General features: G+C 46.2%; 1 protein-coding gene across 2 annotated transcripts in view; it reads left to right on the forward strand.

Annotated features, from left to right (window-relative positions):
• The first annotated feature begins 3,707 nt into the window (after positions 1 to 3,707).
• CPEB1 (cytoplasmic polyadenylation element binding protein 1) overlaps positions 3,708 to 22,687 on the forward strand; it is a 201,806-nt gene continuing 182,826 nt past the window's right edge. For both annotated transcript variants that reach the window (XM_030187973.1, XM_030187981.1), the window contains exon 1: positions 3,708 to 3,848. In XM_030187973.1, the coding sequence (XP_030043833.1) occupies positions 3,834 to 3,848 (15 nt within the window). In that variant the 5' untranslated portion in view covers positions 3,708 to 3,833. The remainder of the gene's footprint in view (positions 3,849 to 22,687) is intronic.

Below are 22,687 nucleotides of genomic sequence, written 5' to 3' on the forward strand. Positions count from 1 at the left end.
ACCTGCCACAGCAGCAACTGTTTTTTCGTCGTCTCCAAGAGTACCTTGATGTTTTGCTCGTATAATAATGTTAAGTCTCTGGGTATAAAAATCCCCAAATATTTTAGCGCTACATCTTCCCGACGAAACGAGAATTGACCTCTCCATTCTTGGAAAGTGTCATCATCCGGCGCCATCGCACATGATTTTGAAGATTGAGGGAGAATCCGGACACTGCTCCATACTGTTCCACTACCTTTAAGACGTGTTCTAAAGAGGGGACCGCTGCTTTTTAACATATTTATAAATGATTTAGAGATGGGAGTAACTAGCGAGGTAATTAAATTTGCTGATGACACAAAGTTATTCAAAGTCGTTAACTCGCGACAGGATTGTGAAAAATTACAGAAGGACCTTACGAGACTGGGAGACTGGGCGGCTAAATGGCAGATGACGTTTAATGTGAGCAAGTGCAAGGTGATGCATGTGGGAAAAAATAACCCAAATCATAGCTACGTCATGCAAGGTTCCATGTTAGGAGTTACGGACCAAGAAAGGGATCTGGGTGTTGTCGTCAATAATACACTGAAACCTTCTGCTCAGTGTGCTGCTGCGGCTAGGAAAATACTAGGACTAGGGGGCATGCGATGAAACTACAGTGTAGTAAATTTAAAACAAATCGGAGAAAAGGTCGAGCAGGGACTGTCTCTCCATGTTCAAGTGTGAAGCGCTGCGTACGTCCGGTAGCGCTATAGAAATGATAAGTAGTAGTAGTAGTAGTAGAAAATGTTTCTTCACCCAACGCATAATTAAACTCTGGAATTCGTTGCCGGAGAACATGGTGAAGGCGGTTAGCTTGGCAGAGTTTAAAAAGGGGTTAGACGGTTTCCTAAAGGACAAGTCCATAAACCACTACTAAATGGACTTGGGAAAAATCCACAATTCCAGGAATAACACGTATAGAATGTTTGTACGTTTGGGAAGCTCGCCAGGTGCCCTTGGCCTGGATTGGCCGCTGTCGTGGACAGGATGCTGGGCTCGATGGACCTATGGTCTTTTCCCAGTGTGGCATTACTTATGTACTTATGTATCAGATACACACATTGATTGATAGATCTAGGCACACCATTCTTTGCCTGCATAAGCAGATGCACCTTCTTTTTTTTTTTTTTGACCCACTAATGAGTGGTAGGATTCTGTAACAGCATCAAGGCACCCCGATGCCGTTATAGAACTGCTGCTCCCTGTGCACCAATTTATAGAATTGCCACCTTTGATTTTAAGGCCTGTGAGGACAAGGAAATATCTATTGTATTACTACTATTACTAGTAATCATTTCTATAGCGCTACTAGACACACGCAGCACTGTACACATTATATGCAGGTACTTTCTCTGTCCCTAGAGGGCTCACAATCTAAGTTCTTGTACCTGAGGTAATGGAGGGTTAAGTGGCTTGCCTAAGGTCACAAGGAGCTGCAGTGGGAATCAAAGCCCACTGCACTAAGCATTAGGCCATTCCTCCATGACACCTGCAATAGGAACTGAAACCTGGTACTTGAATGTAACTCACATTGAGCTACAGATTTATCTCACAACTTTTTCAGTAGTAGGGTACACTAGATATTTCCTTTTTCCAGAGGGCTTACAATCAAAGGGACCCTTTTACTAAGTTGCAGTAAAAAGTGGCCAGCGTGGGTCTCTCTCATACACCGAGGCCACTTTTAGTGTGATGGTAAAATGGCCCCATTTTCCATTATGCTCATTAATGGCCATGCACTAATTTCCCCATTAACGTGTGGCCATTGGCATGTGAGCACTTACCGACACCTATACTGTAGGTGGTTAAGGGCTCATCAGCTATCAACGTACTAATCATTTAACGCGCGGCAATGTAGCTGTGCTTACCGATTAGTGTATAACACGCCTACTCTTCACAGCCAGACACGCCCCCAATGCTAAAAACAAATTATATTTTTTAGCATATGGGAAGCATGCACCAATCTCAAAACTACCACAAGATGCCTGAGTGCACCCTGCGGTAGTGCTTTTTAATCTGCAGCTTACTGAAAGGGCCCCAAAGTTTGTACCTGAGGCGATGGAGATTTAAGTGGCTTGCCCAAGATCACAAGGAGCGGCAGCAGGATTCAACTGGGTTTTCCTGGTTGTTAGCCCAGTGCTTTACCCACTAGGCCAGTGGTATCCAAACCTGGTCCTGGAGGCACCCCAGCCATTCAGGTTTTCTAGATATCCACAATGAATATTCATGAGGATTTATATACAGTGGAAGCATACATGCAAATCCCTCTCATGAACATTCATTGTGGATATCCTGAAAACCTGACTGGCTGGGGTGCCTCTGGGACTAGGTTTGGGAACCACTGCACTAGGTTGTTCCTTTGGAACTAACTCCAAATAAGTAAATATATAATGTTACGAACAGATAGTCAACAAAGCTTTTAGTGGTTCCAGTACTTGCCACCTGCAATGCTATTCCCTTCCTCCTGCTTCTGCTATACTCTTGCACCTGCTGTACTCCTGCCACCTCCAGCCCATAGGGCGTAATCCAGCTGTTTTATAGGTCTGCTTGACTCATGCAGCAGTTGAAACATAGCAGCACTGGGAAGAATGGGACAACACTAGGAATAAAGAGACACCACTACTAGTGCTGTCTGATATGGGCTGAGCACTGGGTGTCCAGCAACTGTTGGACAGATGTGCCAGGATAGAGACATTTCAGGGGGGCAGTTCCTTTCCAAGGTACAGATATACACGCTGCAACTTGCAAACAGACACTTTGTGGAAAGCATATCCTATAATTATAGAAAATTGTGCAATTTGGATTTCATTGCTTGCATTTCCAAATCTGAGCGCTACGCATGCTACATACAGGGAGCAGGTATTCCACTGCCCAAGAGGACTTAACATTTTAAATTTTGTACCTGAGGCAGTGGAGGATGAAGTGGCTTTTCCAACGTCACAAGGAACAGCAGTGGGCAAAGAAGGATTTGCAGCCTGGTTTATCAGGTGCTCAGTTTGCTAGTCTACTACACCTCCATTCAAGCACAGGGGATTCTGGTACTGAAAAGTAAAGAAAGTAAAAAATCAACTATGGTCTATGATAGTTACCTATATATAAACAAAAAGTTTTATATCTCACGGTTTCGTGAGGGTTTTTACCTCCTTTTTTGTTTTTGCTATGATAGTTACCACCAGAAACAAAACTGGACAGACTATATAGGCCCATATCTATTTCGTATTCTCTGGATATTTTTGTGTATTTGGAAGTAACTATAAAATAAAATGCATCAGCTTAATTTAAACAGATGTTTTTATTAGATTGTAAACTCTTTTGGACAGGGATTTACTGTACTTGAGTCACCAGCCTTATAATACAGTAGTATTATAATAATGATTATTAGTAATGAAGCCTTACCATACAGTAATGATAATACTATCTGTGCTGCCGCTCTATACCCACAGAAACAATGGGTCTAACAGTTTTTCTCCCTGTTGGGGAAGGGGGAGGGGGAGGGAGAGGCTCCTCGGTTGCTGCTGCAGTGCTGGAGTGCGGGCGCTCCTTCGTCTACTAATTAAATCAGAGACTCCCCAGCAGCTGGGTGAAACGCTGTTTTGGCGCGGCCCCTGCCGACGGCTCCAGGTGTTGTGCATCAGTGCTCGCCTCGGGGAGTCCCGCAGCGGCAGTCCATAAATCCCCGCGCAGGAGGGTGCACAGTTGTTGCAAAAAGCATCTCGGTTTCAACGCGCTTAGTTTTAGACAGCCCCTTCGAAATTTTGCCCTCAAAATAAAACTTCTCCGAGTTTAGTTAGGGCGACGGCGGCTTTATTTTTAGCATGGCTTTCCCGCTGGTAAGTTCTTATGGTTGCCCCCTCGCCACTTATGTACGTGATAATTTTTGTTTTCTTTTTCTGTTGGGCATAAGTAGAGGATTAGAAGGTATACGTAACGAATTTTGCAAGGTTTTGGTGTTTGTCGTAATACTTAATGTAAAACGAGATATTCAAAGCCTATGTTGATACACAGGGTTAACTCAAACCATTTTCTTCCTTACTGATTCTTAAGGAATAGAATAGCATTGGAAGGTACAATAAACTGTTGGGTATCTTTAAAATTGCAAGGCTATGCCCCAACTTTGTTAAAGCATGAACTTTAGTAAAAAAAAAAAAAAAAATTGTAAAGGGTGTACGAGATAATCATGTCTCTTGTTTAGAAGGCATATAGTCTCTGTGGTTCTGTGGCCTCTGATACGAGTAACATAGGCTTGTGCAGCTATGCACGCTGATGATTTTTCCTACTAGTATGGGCAGCAAAACGCCTTTCAAGTTTTAAGGTGAGGGGGCCAAACAAACGCTTTCTAGTTGCTGAAACTGTGCTAAATAAAAATATTGGTCGGGCCCCCCTGGCCCACTCCATGCTACGTGTAGCTTGCTTTTACCCATCAGAAAGGAAAGTAGGGGACTCAAAACTAAAGTAGCCAGTGTCTCAGTACACTGCAGAAAAAAACAAAAGGATCCGCACCTCCCCGGGGCTAACGTCTAGGTAGTGGTAGCGCGTGCGGGAGCGCGACGGCGGGAACTGTTGCCTCGTGCTCAGCACGCGGCGGGCCTTGTGCAGACCCGACTGTAGACTCCGCAGTTCTCCACATCCCCGGGTTTCTCAGCGCCCCAGATCTTGCGCATCATACGAGCAGACCCGCTAGGAAGAGTGTGGTGCCGGTAAGCCTTAAAAGGGAGGCGCAGATTAAAAAAAAAAGTAAATAATAATTTAAAAAAACACTCGTAAGTTCTAGGCCCAGTTGCCCGAGCATGCGTTAGTTATTGCGTACTTGCAGTTAAGTAACATCTAGCTGCATTAGCTACATAGGAGCCAGCTCTGTTCAATATTGGGGCATGCTCAGTATCTCCAAGCGCCTTTATTGTGCCCAGAGGAGGGTGCCGAAGAATATAAATTAGCCTTCCGCTGGTTTGACCAGCTGCCATTACATTGTACGGAACCTAAACCATCTTGGCTGGGTTATAGCTAGGTGAAAGGGCTATGGTGCTGACGGGGGAAGCGGCACAACACTTGGTTGGAGAAGACAAAACACGCGAGGTCACCATTTCCGAGCTGCTTAAACTGGTGAAGGCCAAATGGTCAGTTGTAGCTTATCCTACTCTGCTTCCAAAGTAGTGGTTCATATTGCTGACATGATTATGGCTAATGTGAGCATGGAAAACTGCCTCTTGTGTGTATGATAATGCATTGGTGAAGAGCTGCATTTGTTTTGTATTGTACTTATTTTATGCCAAGGATTGACATGGTGGAAGAACATTGTTCATAATAGGTAGGCCATTCTTCCACATAACGGTAGCATTTTTTTCAACAAGCTTATTCTTGTTCCGTGTAACTAAAGCGCACAACATGTCTATTGCAATGCTTGACTAGTTTTCTCGGCAAACTTTTAGTTCCAAGATAATTGGGGGTGGGGAGGAAGCAAATGGATGGAAAGACATTAAGTTTGTCCTCCATCAGTTAAACTAATCTTTGATCTCTGCTAAGTTGAGCTTGTTACAGTGCTTTTTATATTTATGGTCTGTCTGCAAACTAGGACGAGGGGCTGCTTCACATGTATCTGTGCTGTGTGAACCTGATGTTCCCAAAAGAAGCTTGTTTGATGTGTGAACACGTGCATTAAATATTTTTTATTCATATCCCAGGCAAATGTCCATATATATGTCGAGAGTAAGATGTATATTCTGTTCCAGTCCCTCCCCCCTTTTTTGGTTGTTTACAAAGTGTGTGTGTATGTAGTATACTCCTATGCGCAAACTATTATGCATGTGTGCACTATTGTGCATGCACTTGCTATTGGGAAAGCACATACCATATAAGAGCATAGTATGTTCTTAATGGCAAACAATATTCATTTTAAAACAAATGCCTATTCCTAATGGTAATTAGGCATTCCTGTAAAATCTACTTTTTTTTTATTTCTTAGAACATGGGTAAATGTGACCCTCTGGTAAAACGTGTCTAAAGTAGTTTAACAAGTTGTTTCCCCAGAGACAGTCACAAAAGGGTAGGAAAGTACAGTATTACTTCCAAGGTAGTCTGGTGTGGATGAAGGCCAATTGCTGTTTAATACCTTGACTAAAATGATAAGGAGGGGCATTCTCATGTAGCATCATTCCTCAGCTACTAGTCAATACAAGGATTTACCACCAAGTCAAGTTCAGGGCTGACCTCCTTTGCCTTGCTGTTCTGATGTGCTTTCCATTTGAGGGGGGGGGGGGTGTTTGGTAGGTTGTTAGCCAAGTTAATGCTGCTTGCCTTCCAAGTGATAAATTTCAGATACATACTTGTAGAATGTGGCCAGGAGTGTTATCAAGGGCTTTTTTTTTTTTTAAGGGATATAAACGTAGGTTAACATGAAATGTTAAGTAGGGTCATATGACTTCTAGATGGCGCTCTGCTAGAATTCAAAACTGGCCTACCACAAAAAGCTAGAACATAAAGCATTTCAGAGCTCTTAATGAAAATAGTAACTGAATATTTACTGTTTTGAAGGGAATTCATTCATATAATATATACTTACCAAAAAGCCTCGTTCCTTATCCTTCTAGACAAGCCCAGGCATAGAATACTGAGACACTGGTGATATTGCCAGTATATAATATGATAAAAACCCTGGAACTAGCCAATATTTCTCTGCCTTGTGCAAATGGTCTGAAGCAGCAGAATAATGGAAGGCCTGACTCCCTGGGGGTGCAGTCCATGACCTGATTTCCTGGGGCTAGGAGTGCTCACAGGAATTGGTCCACAAACCCTGAGCTTGGAGGGCTGATCTCAGCCTTTAGTTGTGACCCATGGTCTTGGTTTACTGTGGTATCCTTGAAGCTTTTGTTAGTATGGGTGATGGTGCGTTTTTCCATCTCCTCCCCCCAACCTTCTGGTCTGTAACTGTGTATGGACAGAGCTTTGAGCTATCAGTCTCAGATACACTCTGGTGGAGACAGCTGGGTGAGAACTCAAGGGAAGGAGGTGAACTGCTTTACTTTCCAGTAAATAAACAAAAATTTCCTCAATGGTTTCTGTGAGGTTCATAAAGCAATGGATGCATAAGAGATATATAAAATACATCTATTACTAATCTTGTGCCAGAATGAACAAAATCAGTTGACTGTACTTTAACATCCAAATGAAATAACTTCTAACCAGCATAGTAGTCCTCAGACTTCAGGTGTTACCTCTCTAATGGTCTTTGAGCCTCTGCTACCCATGCCTGTTCAGTAATGCAAGAGCCACCTTCATTACTGGGTTAGCATTTTATTTTGGGAGAGGGGATTATACAACTTCTGTAGTACTAGCTTACTGTACAGATTCTGTAGCATCCTGATCCCGGGATAGAGAACTTGAAAAATTTTTTTTCAATGTCTACAAGTCTTACTATAGTACTCCAGAAGCAAAGCTATTGTTTTCTAACAGCGTTGGAAAGATTGATCTATGTTCATCCAACTCCTAAAAAGGGATGGAAACTCACAAGTTCCATGCAGGAAGAAAACAAATGTTTCTAGTTTTCAAAATCTGGAATATGAGCTTGGTATTTTTTCAGAGAACAGCACTTAAAAAAAAAAACTCTTGCTTTCTGTGGGGAACAGAAGCTGTAGTGGACCACTGCTGTATTAAAAAAAAAAACAAAAAAACCCATAATAATAATTGATCACCCTTCTAATAGTCGCGACTCTTCCAAGCAGCACACGCAGACTGTTACCTAAAAAAAAAAAATAGTTGATGAGGGGTGGCTCAAAAGGGTGCTTTCAAAGCTGCTATCCCCACTTACATGCCACAAACATATTTTCCTCTGTAAACCTCCATGCTGCTATATACTGTCCCTCACCTACCAGATTCATTCACACCTTGCACATTCCCCACTGTCCCAAAATCTGTTGGAAAGTTTTGCAGCTGTCCAGGTGGTGCCATGTCTGGGTTTATTTGACTGTCATTTGCCATCTTGCAGTGACTCTTCAGGTTGTTTTTCACAATGAAGAAAGTAACAGCAAGATGGCTGAAATGATGATCAAACTCAGATGTGGCACCAGTCAGACAACTGCAGGAGTCATGACAGCCACAGAAGCCTAAGAACATGTGTTGGAAAGCATTGCCAAAGTAATGTTTTCCATTCTTTCTCTGCTTGAGTGTTCAGCAACTCTGGAGGATGTTATTTTTGCACCTGATATACTGTCCTCTTCAACACACCAAATCAAGGTGGTAAATAACATCACAAAGCAAAATGTATAAATACAACATAAGCAAATTATAAACCTTCCAAAAACATAAGAAAATCTAACAATTAAAACATACTTCACACAAAGCAATAATAAACCCATTAGAGCAGAACAGAACAATGACACCACAGCCTTGATCTTTGTCAGCAGCTGCCCAATAAGCTGTCAGCTTAAGCCAAACCCTCATACAGACTAAAAACAATTTTGAGTCGCCTTAAACTTAAGGCTCTAAATGCAGGTAGTTTGGCCTTGGACTGTGGTACATGGACCTTGTTCATCTGGATGACATTTTCCCCTCTCCGGAGGTCATGAGTTGCTTAGGATCCAGTGGAAATGGTGGATCTGGATCCCTTCTAGCTTATGGTTTGGTCCTTGAGAGGCAGTTCTTATTGAAGGAATTATCAAAGGCGATGTCAACATTGCTCAAGGCCTGTAAGTCTTCAATTTCCTTGTCATCAAGCAGATGAAGCCATTACGTATGGGTTATGTCCATCAACCAGCAGGGGAGAGAGAGAGCACTCAAACTTTCACAGTGCCCTCTTGGCCAGCTAGCTCCACTGCTATGTCTGGCATATGTCTGGGTTTGGAAAGTGAGAGCTGGTACAGTCGCCTCCTTTCTCCTTGGAGGGTACATGGTCCAGAAATTCTTGGGTTTCTGCAGCAGGCCCAAACTTGGTCCAGCTAGTAGCTCTCTTTCCAGGGTAAGATTTTGGGTCTTCCCATGTCTGCTTATGGGGACAGCACTCTGTTTTTGAAGGGGTTGCTTGCAGCCTCTTGTCCAACCATCTCAGAACTGGTCTTTCGTTAAGGATATTGCTCTGACAGCAATTTTCCTGGTGGTGATTTTGTTGGCAAGGATGGTGTCAAACTTCAGATGGCTGTCCAGAAGCCTCATCTCTCCTTGGAGGATTTGGTGTCCATCAACATGTTTTTCTTTGAGCAGGGACTGTCTTTCTTCTATGTTTGTGCAGCGCTGCGTACGCCTTGTAGCGCTATAGAAATGCTAAATAGTAGTAGTAGTAAGGTGATCTCCCCCTTTCTTGTGAACCAGGTCTCTGCCTCCTTTGTGGATCAGGGCTCAGAGCATCAGCACAGTGTTGCTCCAGGTATTTTGTGGGAAATGATTTGTTGTCTCTCCTGAAAGGGTCAGGTGTCCAAGGGCCTCTATTGTACATTCATTGAAGCTGCTTATATTTGCAAGTATAGTGCATCCTGATCTGAGGGATCATTTGGCTTGGGTGCATATAGGGTTTGCCAACTAGATCCAGGTTCACCTAACAGGATTGATCCCGTTCTGGGCTTACCCCAAAGCACGCAGAGACTTGTAACCTTGCTTTTCTTAGGGAATCCAATGGGGAAATCGGAACTACAAGTCCCTGCATGTGATGGGGTAAGCCCAGGACTAGATCAACCCTGTCAGATGAATCTGGATCTAGTTGGCAACCCTAGGTTCAGGTGACCTCTTAAGTGGAGACCCGAGTAGTGTCTCTGGAAGATATCTGCAGTTTAGACATGCTGGATGTGCTTGGCAGAGCCATTGTTCAGGGGGCCTTGTCTGCCCAGTGAGTTCTGCTTGGGTATATTTAGTCAGGATGATGCAGCCTGGATGCTAAGGAAGATGAAATTCATACCTGTTAATTTCCTTTCTTTTAATCTGGGTGCATCTTCTGAGGTGTCATCAGTTGACAAATCTGGGGGATCTGTATCTTCAGGTGAGGGGGGGGGAGTGTTAAATTGTTGAATCAAACCTATAGCTGCATTGGTTGGTGTATGGTTTAAGTGACCTGCTGCTTGCAGTTTTCTACTGAGCACAAGCTCCCTTGTACTGGTGTCACTCACTGGAAGTCAGTTTCTCTATCTGATAAGAGGGGATTGTGAAATTTCATCACCTTGTTTGGTTGAAGCCAGTTTAGTTCTGTAAATGTGAACCAGTGAGGGCTGTTGTGGATTTTCAGAGCTTGTAGCTCGATCCCTCTGCTAATCTCAGTATCCAAGCCAGAATATAGCTTAAACAATGAAAGACCACATTTTATGTCCAAGCAAAATAGTCTACATGGACCACAGCTAACAAAAGATGAAACTAAAATCATGGTGCTTTACAGTTAACTGACTTTGCACCACACTTGGTGGGACAGTTGATGTCCTTATTCTAGAGAAGCTATTTTTTATGGAGCTTATCCCAAATTTAGACTTCCTGCTAAAGCTTTTTGTATTAAAAGCATTCATTTGGAGCATTCTAGTTATCATATGAACTAGAGTGGAAGATCATAAACTGCATTATTTGGCAATTGCAGCACAAAAAGTAATGTCCCTTTAGGACTGCCTTACAATCTCAGGTCTAGTCGTGTAGTTAGGGCAAGAGCAATACTCTAGTTGTGACAGCCATTTTGAGAGCAGAAATGGAATGGGTAGGAGTTAACTGGGGCCCACTCCTGCCTCAGCTACACCCCTACATCACCAGGGATTGTAAGATAGGCTCAGTGGGCCCCTGGAGGGAGACAGGACAAAGCATACATTTTGGCTTCTGCTGAAAAAATGGCCAAAGATTAAAATAACCCTTGGGCCAAAACCAGGCAGAAAGGGTTTTGGTCTGGTTTCATCACCATAACTGAAACCAAAATTTGGTCTGCCTCTACTGGACACTAAGGAAGACAAAATTCATACCTGTTCAATTTCTTTTCCTTTTAGTCAGCTGCATCATCCTGAGACCCCCTCCCCTTAGACCTTAGTTGACAGGACTCAAGGAGATCTTTCTCTCCAGTGCTTTAAAAAAATAAAATGTTAGTCGGTGGTTGATAGGGGTATGGGGCATGGGTATGGTTTGTGACCTGCTTTCGCAGAGGTATAATGGAGTCTTCTACCAAACACCAGCTTGCTTATACTGGTATCGCTGGAGAAAGTTTTTTCTACCTCCTTGATGGGCAGGGATGACAACCCATCAGTCGTCATGATGGAGCCAGACTAAAGGGAAGGAAATGAACAGGTATGACCAGGTTTCACCATATAACTGGTTGAAGAGGTAGATATGGCTAGCAAATCTCATAGAGCAGTTGTACTTCTGACTATACAACCACCTGCCACAGATTCTATTGGAAACATGTGAAATTAGGGCCACAACTTGCTGAGCCATGCCCTTTTTGGTTTGTGCTAGGGCTCATTGCCTTGCTGAAAGGTGACTTTTAGCCAGACATGGGCCTATGACATACAAAAGGGCAGAGAGAGCCTATTAATCTTTTATCTTGGGCTTCACAAGCAGCCCAGTCCCTGCTACTGCAAAGCATCCTTACAACACAATCCCTACAGCAAAGCATAAAGCATCATTCCTCAGCAATCCTCCAGACCGTTCAAGACGCTTGGGTTACGCACTCCTACCAGCAGAGGAAGACTGAGAACACTAAAACTTCTTATACAAGTAGCCTGTGCAGACCTTCTACTAACCAGGATTTTCTCAGTCTCAGCAGAGGGTAGATGTGTGCAACCTGTGCAGTGTACTTAGTCTGGTAGGCCCGTTTGGGGTTTCTAGGTTGGGTTGTAAATGTTAGAGAACCCACACTTGGATCTCTATTACAGGGTGTAAGTCCTAAGGGGCTTCTTATTCCCTGTGGGGTGTCACACCCGGGTGGCCGGGTCCCTCCCCCTGTGCTCTTCCTCTGGAGGACTTCTTGACCTTGTTCTGTACACTTGAGGCGTTAAGGCATCAGCAACGAGGTAAAAAAAAATAATAAAGGTGGCTATTTGGCCGTTCTTGTGGCAGTCCAGAGATAAAACGTCTTCAAGGGCGTTCTTGCCTTAGGCTGTCAGAGCACAAAGCAACTGTTTGTTTTTATTGTGTTCACGGCCAGTCTAAGCTGGCGAGGTGTCGGTTTTGCGCGCAGCGTTGAAGTGAAAGGTGGCCAATGTAAATTTTGTGAGGAGCCTACATTCAGCGCTCTTGCCCCCCCCCCCCCCCCCGTGCTTTCCCCTGAGTCGGCGGAGGTGTTGTGCGGTGATTTGACCGCACATTCCGGGTCAGCAATGGCGGGGCCGGTTTTGGCGAGAAACGCGGCCATTTTGGCTGCGCGTCCCGGTTCGGCCTCGACGGAGCCTGTTTTGGCGGGAAGCGCGGCCCCTCTGACTATTTGTTCCCCGGAGGCTGCTAGCTCAGTGGGAGTTAAGCGCCCTGGGTGGATATTTCGGAGCCTATGGAGAACTTTTTCTGCCTGGGTCGGATGTTTGGAGTGACCCAGGAGAGGAGGATCTCTTAGATGAGTCTGAGGATCAGGATGGGCTAAGTCCTGGGGAAGGTTCTTCAGTGGTTCGCATTTTTCATAAGGAGGAGGAGTTAGAGCTCATTGATCAGGTGATCTCTACTTTGATGTTTGCTCCGGTGGCCACTCCCTTTGCGGAGGGACCCCAGGTAGAGCTCTTGGTTAAGGGGATTCGGAGAGCCTTCCGTCCCTTTCCCATGAATTCAGACATTAGGGACATGGTTTTTCAGGAATGGTCTGTGCCGGAGGCTGTAAGGTGTCTAGGGCTATGGTGCAGCTGTATCCCTTGCCTCCGTAAGATTCGGCCCTGCTGAAACCACCTACTGTAGATGCGGTGGTTACGGCGATTACTAAGGCTGCGGCCATTCCGTTGGATGGCGGTACAGCCTTACAGGATCCTCAGGATAGGAAGCTAGAGTCCTTTCTGAAGCGCAGCTTTGATTTGTAAGCTTTGGCCTTGCAAGCCTCTGTGTGTGGGGGCTTGGTAGCCAGAGCTTGTTTCCGTTGGGCGGAGAAGCTCTTTGATGAGCCTGCGTTAGATAGGATTGGTTTGGTTCAGGTCCTGGCCAAATTGGAGATGGGGGGTCTTTGTTTTTGGCGGACACCCTTTATGATTTGCTAAGGATATGACTCTGGCAGTGACGGCTCGCAGGGATCATTGGCTTAGGGGCTGGGTGGCAGATGCAGCCTCCTAAAGCAAAGTTGTGTTCTCTACCTTTCTAAGGTTCTATGTTTGGAGAGGACTTGGATAAGCTGATGAGTGGTCTTGGGGATACCAAGGTCTCAAGGTTGCCAGAGTTGCGGCCTAAGGCGGCTAGTCGAGGTGGTTCGGCTAGAGGTCAGTTTAAGGATGCGAGGCGGTACAGGCCGGGCAGATTTGTATCTCCTAAAAGCCGGTTTTTCCAGCGGACGCAGTCCTTTCGAGGGGGTCGTCGAGGAGGTCAGGACTCCTCCGGAGGTGCCGGAAATGTTAAGTCCTCCTTATGAAGGTGTGCGGGTCCAGCCTCTAGGTCAGGGCGCGACTTCATCTGTTTTATCAGGGGTGGACCCAAATTACTTCAGATCAGTGGGCGCTGGAGGTCGTTCGCGCTCGAGTTCAAGCACCCGCTGCCGGATCTGTTTCTTCCCTCTCCTTGTCACTCTCTATTCAAGTTAATCACTCTCGAGTCAAGTTAAAGGCTATTCAAGAGACTCTGGGTCGCTTAATCCAGTTGGGAGCTGTGGTACCTGTTCCTCGGCACGAGCAGGGAATGAGTTGTTCCATTTACTTTGTGGTGCCAAAGGAGGACCAGTTTCGACCCATTTTAAATCTCAAGAGGGTCAATGGGGCGCTCAAGGTGCCATCCTTCCACATGGAGACTCTGCACTCAGTCATTGTGGCTGTTCGTCAGGGAGAATTTCTCACGTCACTGGATCTCATGGAAGCGTATCTGCACGTGCCGATTTGCAAGGCCCATCAGCGTTTCCTTCGTTTTGCTGTTTTAAGGAGGCACTTTCAGTTCTGTGCTCTGCCTTTTGGTCTGGCAACGACTCCACGTACCTTCTCCAAGATAATGGTGGTTGTAGCAGCGGCTTTGCGGAGGCAGGGAATTCTGCTGCATCTGTATCTGGACGACTGGTTGATCCAGGCGAAGTCTCTGGCTCACAGTGTTGCGGCGATGGCTCAGGGGGTCGCGTTTCTGGAATCGCTCAGATGGGTAGTGAATGTAGTCTAGTCAGTTGATCCCATCGCAGAGTCTGGAGTACTTGGGAGTGCGGTTCGACATGGCAGTGGGTCGTGTTTCTGCCGGATTCTCGGATCGCCTCTTTTCAGCAGTAGGTCCGGCTGTTAATGTCCGTTCAGAGTCCGACAGTTCAAATGTACCTTCGGGTTCTGGGCCTCATGGCAGCGACAATAGAGGTAGTACCATGGGCCAGGGCGCGTATGCGTCAGCTTCAGGCGGCTCTGTTGTCCAGGTGGTCTCCTCAGGTACACAGTTTGGAGTTGCAGGTGCCATTGAGGGGGGCTCCTCGGCGCAATCTCCAGTGGTGGCTGTGCTCGGCCCATCTGAAAAAGGGCATGCCGTTGGAACCTCCTCAGTGGGTGATTCTGGTAACAGATGTCAGTCTGCTGGGCTGGGAAACTCAGTGTCTCGGTCGGTCCACGCAGGGGTGGTGGTCGACGGAGGAAGCTCAGTGGTCTATCAACCGGTTGGAGACGAGGGCGATTCGGCTAGCTCTGTTGGCGTTTCGCTCAAGTGTGGTCGGAAAGGTGGTAAGAGTCATGTCCGACAACGCGACTGCGGTAGCGTATGTCAACCGGCAGGGCGGTACAAAGAGTCCACGGTTGGCAATCGAGATGGCTCTGCTCTTGAGTTGGGCGGAAAGGCATCTAGTGCAGATTTTGGCGGCGCACGTGGCCGGGGTGGACAACGTGAACTCGGATTTCCTAAGCAGACACATGTTGGACCCCGGAGAATGGTCTCTGCACCGGTCGGTGTTCGACCAGATAGTTCTAAAGTGGGGAATGCCAGTAGTGGATCTCATGGCGTCGGTACAGAATGCTCAGGTTCCTCGGTATTTCAGTCGGCATTGGGATCCGCGAGAGGAAGGGATCGATGCATTGGTCCTTCCGTGGCCTCAGTGGGTATTGCTGTACGTGTTTCCCCCGTGGCCCTTGATAGGTCAAGTCCTACAGAGGGTAGAATGTCATGCGGGTCCAGTGTTGGTGGCTCCTAATTGGCTGCGTCGGCCGTGGTTCGGGGAACTGATGCGCTTGTTAGAAGGCTGGGGGGGGGGGGGGCTCGGTGCTGTTGTCAGGGTCCAATTGTCATGCCGGATCCAGCTCGGTTCTCTCTTACGGTGTGGCCCTTGAGAGGGAATGGTTGAGAAGGAAAGGGTTTTCCCCTCGGGTGATTCAGACGATGCTGCAGTCTTGCAAATGTTTGTCTTTGGCCTATGTGCATGTGTGGCGCATATTTGAAGATTGGTGTGGGGACCGGGCGTGTGTCCCTTCGACAGCTTCTGTCGTGCATTTTAGATTTCTTGCAGGATGGTTTTGAGAAGGGCCTTTCATTGTCATCTTTGAAGGTGCAGCTGGCTGCGTTGGCGTGTTTTCGGGGTAATGTGCAGGGCAGGTCGGTTGCGTCTTCCCCGGATGTGGTCCGGGTTTTTTTTTTTTTTTTTTTTTTGAGGGGAGTGAAGTTGCTTTGCCTTCCTCAGCGGCCATTAGTTCCACAGTGGGATCTTAATATTGTTCTTGACTCTTTGGCGGGTTCTTCTTTTGAGCCCTTGGAGTCTTGTTCGATAAAAGACCTTACTATGAAGGTGGTCTTTTTGGTAGCTATATCGTCGGCTCGCAGGATTTTGGAACTTCAGGTTATTTCATGTAGGCCTCCGTTTCTGTGGTTTTCTAAGGAAAAGGTTTTGCTGCGTCCAGTGCCTTCGTTTTTGCCTAAGGTGGTATCCTCCTTTCATGTCAATCAGGTGATTTCGTTGCTGGTCTTGGGGGACCGGACAGGGGATGCTTCTCAGTGTCGTTTGGCAAAATTGGATGTGCGCAGAGTGTTGGTTTAATTGCGCAGGTCGGAGGAATTCAGGTCTTCAGACAGGTTATTTGTCCTTCATGGGGGGCCCAAAAAGGGAGCGGCTGCTTCTAAGGCCTCTATAGCTCGGTGGTTGAAGAATGTCATCTCTTCGGCTTACGTATTGCATGGCCGTACGGTGCCGGTGGGGCTCAAGGCACATTCCACTAGGGGGATGGCGGCTTCTTGGGCAGAGAGTAGTTGTTCCGGTGGACATTTGTAGAGCGGCGGTGTGGTCCCCCCTGCATTCTTTTGCCAAACATTAGAGTGGATGTACAGGCAAGGGAGGATGCCAGTTCTGGAGCTGCCGTCCTGTCCTTTGGGCTTCGCAGGTCCCACCTTTTAGATGTTTATTGCTTTGGTACATCCCAAGCGTCTTTAACTGTCTGGAGGATTGCTGAGGAAGGTGAAATTAGGCCTTACCTGCTAATTTTCTTTCCTCTAGATCTCCAGACCGTTCAAGAGCCCACCCAGGGTATCGGACAGTTCAGTATGATATTTTCTTTAGACTTCAGTTGCTGATATTTCTAGTAGCTCCTGTGATTTGGGTCCTGGAGTTTTACTAAGGGTAGTTTGTGGTACCGTTTGTGCCCATCTACAGTTGAATTCCCCCGTCTTAAGGGGAGGAGATCTGAGTGTGGATTCAGTGGTTTTGTTTAGGTGGAGGTGTTTTGTTCCTCTGCTTTGTTACTGTTTTACTGGTTAGAAGGTCTGCACAGGCTACTTGTATAAGAAGTTTGTGTTCTCAGTCTCCCTCTGCTGGTAGGAGTGCATATCCCAAGCATCTGGAGGATCTAGAGGAAAGAAAATTAGCAGGTAAGGCCTAATTTCACCTTATATTGACATTACCTTCGAACTACATTTTTTTGATCTTCTAATGGTCTTTTTCAGGACCATTAGTTAGCCTTTGAAGATAGGCCTTTATGGGATTGTTACTGTTGAAGATGAATTTGATTGACATTAATCCAAGTCCTGAGGCAGGTGCTGAAATATGGTACCGTGTCAACTCATTGAGTCATCAATAAAAGCTTCAATTTCATACTGAGCGTTCCTGGGTCTGTTTTTGAAGTGTCTGATCCAGTTCCCTAAAGAGTACATATCTCTATCCCTTACCATTTGAGGCAAATTCTACATGGGTGGTGTCAGACCACATATCCACTTCTCCCATATCCATGTGACAAATGTTTTTCAAACAAAATTTAGAATGTAGATTTCCTTTTTGCCACGTCCCATTTTGGCCTTTTCAGAATTGGCTGCCCTCCCCCCAAGCCACCAAGCTCTAAAGTAATCTGGTGCCTCTTAGCCTTCCTCAGCAATTCTTAACTCACTGTTGCTGACTTCTGAATAGTCTTGAGGCAGTACATGGTTATGCAGTGCCTGTTCCTCCTCCTCCTTCCCCCCCCCCCCCCCCCTTTAAATTGAAATTTACAGCCTTCCCTAAGGGATATTCTCTGTTTTGGAATAGTTGAAGCTTTCAGCAGCTGTTTTTTGTTATATTTAGACCTTTGCTTCAAATTCTTAACACAAACAGCTTGATTCATCCAGGAGTATCTAAATCTGTTTAAACTGTGCTAAGGCACTCTGACTTTGTTTTAATTTATAGCCTCAAGGCAATTTTTGGAAACAGTTAATTTGGGTTTTTTCTTGACAAGTCCCACCTGTGAATTGTATAAAACAGATTATGGAATTTAAAAGCCTGTGAATTTTCAAAGTACTACACTAACATGTATAAATATATTGACTTCTGTATACTCCTAACCTGTCAGACAAGCCAATGGTACTTGCACATCAGGGATTTGAACACTGGGAGACTTATAAATGGTGGTGTCAATTCTATTAATGCCTTGGGGAGGTGGACTTAGTATGTTGTGACCAGGTGCTTCATTCTAAAAATGAGGTCCAAAAAATTTCAGGCTTCAACCCACCATATCTATACAGTGCATATCTTAATAGACCACTTCAGCTTTCAGTGGCTTCATGGTATACAATAAATGCTAGTAAATCAAAATATAAATTAACTACAAGATCTGTACAACAATTTATTCCTTATGTGAGTTTGGATAATGTTGTTATATCAAATTTTAAAATTAAACTAAATAGGGAATGAGCCTTTCCATTAAGGCAGCAAGATACTGCCCTTTAGATATCATGTAATCCTTTTGGGGCATGGCCCTAATTTTCCTTGCAGTATGGTGTATCCATAAATATGAGTTTTTGAGGGGGATGTTTTAAGGTACTCTATAGAGCTGCGCACCCGGGGCGGGAGGGGTGGTCCGCCCCGGGTGCGCGCGCTAGGGGGGTGCCGGCCCCGCTGGTTCCCTGCTCCCTCTGCCCCGGAGCAGGTTACTTCCTGCGGAGGGCTGGCGGGGCCGACACAGCTCTGAGTGACGTGCACTCGGGGCAGATCGGCCCTCCCGCAGGTAAGAATGCGGTCCGGGGGGGGGGGTTTCGTTCCGGAGGGGGGTGCACCGTGCTGCACCCGTGGGGGGGTGCGCAGTAGCGACACACCCCGGGTGTCATTAGCCCTCGCTATGGCACTGGATAGGAGGCAATATCCTTCTGTGGATTAGGAATTGATTATTTGACAGAAAACAGGGGGTAGGGTTAAATGGCCATTTTTCTCAATTAAGGAGGGTAAATAGTAGATGCCACAGGGATCTGTACTGGAAAACAGAATGATGAGGGAGGTGATTAAATTTGCAGCTGACACAAAGCTATTCAAAGTTGTCAAAACGTATGCAGATTGTGAAAAATTGCAGGAAGATGAGTTTATCTTGTTGGGCAGACTGGATGGACAGTACAGGTCTTTATCTGCCGTAATTTACTATGTTACTATGAAGCTCACTGCATACATTACATTAGGGTAGTGTTCAAATGCCTGTGCTGAAACTTACATCCCAGTGCAATTAACTAATGGCATACAGATATTAGAATATATTCAGAAGAAATCAAATGATCTGATAAGTGACATCTCTGGGAAAAGGTGACTAAAGTCACCAGGAACAAGGTTTTAATTAGGGCAGCAAATTAATGCAGTAATTGCAATTTTAAAAAATCGCATTGCTTTTGTTTTCCACTCCAAACCACTGTCCTCGGCGTGCTCTGGCACCTCTGTTCCCCTCTGCACTGGACTACCTAAAAGTGGTCTTCTGTTGGTCACACATATGCTGCATGCAGCCTGGTCCAAAACTTTCTCTCTTAACCCAACCTGCCCATGCAGGAATAGGAAGTAATAGAGGAGGCAGGATGGGCCAGAAGGAAAGCTTTGAGGAAGGGAGAAGTCCTTAAGGGAAGGGGGGATAGGCAGGGCCGCTAAGAGACTGAACTGGGCCTGTGCCGCTGTGGCCCCCCACAAGCATTGTCTGCTGCCGCCCCCCCCCCCCCCCCCCCCCCCCCGCCAGCAGAAGATGTCTTCCTCCAGCGCTGACTCTAGTCTGCTGACTGCCTGCCCCTGCGGCGGCTTCTCCTCTTAGGGCATGCTCTGTTTCAAAACAGCATGTGTGCCTGAGAGGAAAAGCAGCTGCTTAGCAAGCAATGGGCGGAAGAGCAGCGCTGGAGGAAGACCTGCAATGTCTGCTCTTCCTGGTCCTCCCCAGCCTCCAAGGGGGGCCTGGCGCTGGAGTTATCCTGCTCCTGTCGGGACGCAATCACTTGGGTCCCATCAAGAGCAAGAGAGAGACCCCAACACCAGGCCCAGGGAATTTTGCCACACTCCCCCTCCCCCCCCCTCGGTGGCCCTGGGGATGGGATTTGATATACCATCTTTCTGTGGTTTTTATAATCAAAGCATTTTACATATTTTGTACCTAGGGCTAGAGTGTGCAAGGACTGGGTTGAGAATAACTGTGTTGCTTACACACCCACCTCCGCACCTGGCACAAGGGGGCACATCAAAATATCCTGGCAATAAGTTCATGCCTTATCCAGATAAGGCATGTAATGTGGCAGAGTATTCTTAGTATCTGTAAGTAATGTCTCTATCATTGAAATAAGAGTAGATAAATTGTGGGTGGTGGATACTTGGAATGCCCTACTGTGGCAGGTAGTGAAGGTGAAAAGTAACGGCATTCAAAAATGCATGGGATAAACACGAAGGAATCAATCCAAAGAAGCTTAGCAGACTGACAACACTGGTAATTGGGAAGCAAAGCCAGTAGGGGGTGGATTTCCATAGATATTTTGGATGGGCTGGAATGGAGCTTATCAAGGGCTTTGATAACCAGTTTTTGAACGAGGACAGCAGTGCCAGGCAGACTTCTATGTCCTACCAATATCTATATTTACACTATACAGAGCTTGGAAAAAGAGAAGCGAGGCATGTGGTGTAGAATGAGTAGAAGTGAATTGATTTCTTTAAAAACAGACTAGGGGACACTCAGTCACATGTAAATAATAGGAGGAAATTTTATTTCACTCAATGAGGTTACCCTCCAGCAATTGAGTTCCAGAGCTTATGGTAACAGCAGTTATCTGGGCTTAAAGGTTTGGGCAAATTCTGGAGAAATCCATAGTCTCTTAATTGGAGAGACATGGGGAAGCAACTGCTTGCACTGGGATTGGTAGTATGAAATCTTGCTACTATTTGGGTTTCTTGTGGTGCTTGTGACCTGGATTGGCCACTGTTGGAAACAGGATACTGGGCTGGATGGACCATTGGTCTGACCCAGTATAGCTATTTAAAGGAAAATCCTCCCACCTAGTCTTTGCACTTCTATAACCAGGGCCATAGATTTGAGTCCTGCTTACATTTGGAACCTTTTTAATAGCTCTATCATTTTGGTGTGATCTCAAAAAAATAATTTTTTTAATATCAAAGAGCAGCAGCAACAGCCAGTGTACCAATTGTCTAGTCTTAGCAACTAATTTCTGGTGAATTTTAGAAGGTATGAAGGAGAGGTTCTAAAAACTATGGAGAAAGAGGGCACCCTGCCTGGTTCCCTGTTTGATTGTAAATGTAGCTGTATGGATCCCATTAGCCAAAAAGGCCAAAGGATCAGAATAGAATCCAAACTGCCCTCAAGTACCAGCCTGTGAGGCCTATGAGAGCATTGGGAACAAAAATGGCCAACTGACTGTCAAATGCTTTCTTAGCATCCAAACTAACCACAACTGAGGAAATATTCCGCCTCTTGATAGCAAGATACAGCCAACAATACTCTTTGAACATTTTAAGTCGGTTTCCTTGAACAAATCCCACCTGTGCCCCTACCTGCTAAATATGGCAGCAAAATTGAAGACTAGAATTCCTTATCCTTTTCGCCAGACCATTTGTAACAAGTGGGTAATATGCATTCCTACCAGAATTACCACAGGATCTGGATGATCCCTCCGCGGTGAGGATTTTCCACCGTGATGAGCTGCCAGCGCTTATTTCAGATGCCCTACAGGTCCTTTCTATTGAAGAGCCTGACAGTGGCACGGCCTCCTCTGTGAATCCTAGGAAGGCTAGTACCAAAAAGCCTGCTCGAGCCTTTCCTTTGCATGACTCCATCCAAGAGCTTATTTCCGCTCAGTGGGCTGACCCCGAGGGACCTTTGAAAGTTTCCAAGGCTATGGGGCAATTATACTCTCTGCATGAGGAGCATTTGGCTCGCTTTGCAATGCCTAAAGTAGATGCCCTAGTCACTGCGGTGACAGAGAACTACCCTCCCTGTGGAAGGAGGAGTTGCCCTGAAGGATATACAAGACCGTAGGCTGGAAGCAGCACTTAAACGGTCCTTTGAAATTGCAGGTCTTGCTGTTCGGGTGTCTGCATGCAGTTGTTATGCTGCTAGAGCCTGCCTGGCGTGGTTGCAACAGGCAGTGGAACAGCCCGGAGATGGAGTGGAGCCCTTCTCGGATGTGGCTCCGCGGCTGGAGTCGGCCTTGTCCTTTTTGATGCCCTTTATGATATTGTCAGAGCTTCGGCTAAACACATGGCAGTAGCATTGGTGGCTCGCCGTCTTATTTGGCTACGACATTGGGCAGTGGACATGGCCTCTAAGCAAAGGTTGGTGAAGTTGCCCTTTCAAGACCTTCTCCTATTTGGTGAGGAGTTGGAGAAAATTGTTAAAGGCCTGGGAGATCTTAAACCCCAGCGCTTGCCCGAAGATAGGCCGAGGCCTTCTTCCAAGGGCCAGGCGGTCCACTCCTCTTATAGACCTCGCTTCCGTGAAGCTAGAAGGTACCGCACTTCTCATGCCCCTTTTTCAGCAGAGGAACTCCTTTCACTTGGACAAGCGTTCCGCAGCCACTGGCTCTAGGCCTGGAGTTCAGGGGCGACCCTCTCAATGACGGTGCGCAGGCCCCCTCCTCGCTTCCTGTCATCGGAGGACATCTTTCCCTCTTTGCCGAGGAGTGGGCCAATATTTCCTCAGATCAGTGGGTTCTGGACCTAATCAGAGATGGCTACAGAATAGAATTCAACACCCCAGTAAGAGACGTGTTTGTGGAGTCCCGATGCGGTTCTGCTGCCAAACGGGCGGCGGTAGAGGAGACTTTGCAAGATCTGATTCAGTTAGGGGCCGTGTCCCCGGTACCTCCCGCCGAACTCGGCTACGGCCGATACTCCATCTACTTTGTGGTGCCGCGAAAAGGTGGGTCTTTTCGCCTTATTCTGGACTTAAAAAGAATT

The sequence above is a fragment of the Microcaecilia unicolor genome, chromosome 1 (genome assembly GCF_901765095.1).
Source record: "Microcaecilia unicolor chromosome 1, aMicUni1.1, whole genome shotgun sequence".
In the NCBI taxonomy this organism is placed as follows: Eukaryota; Metazoa; Chordata; class Amphibia; order Gymnophiona; family Siphonopidae; genus Microcaecilia; species Microcaecilia unicolor.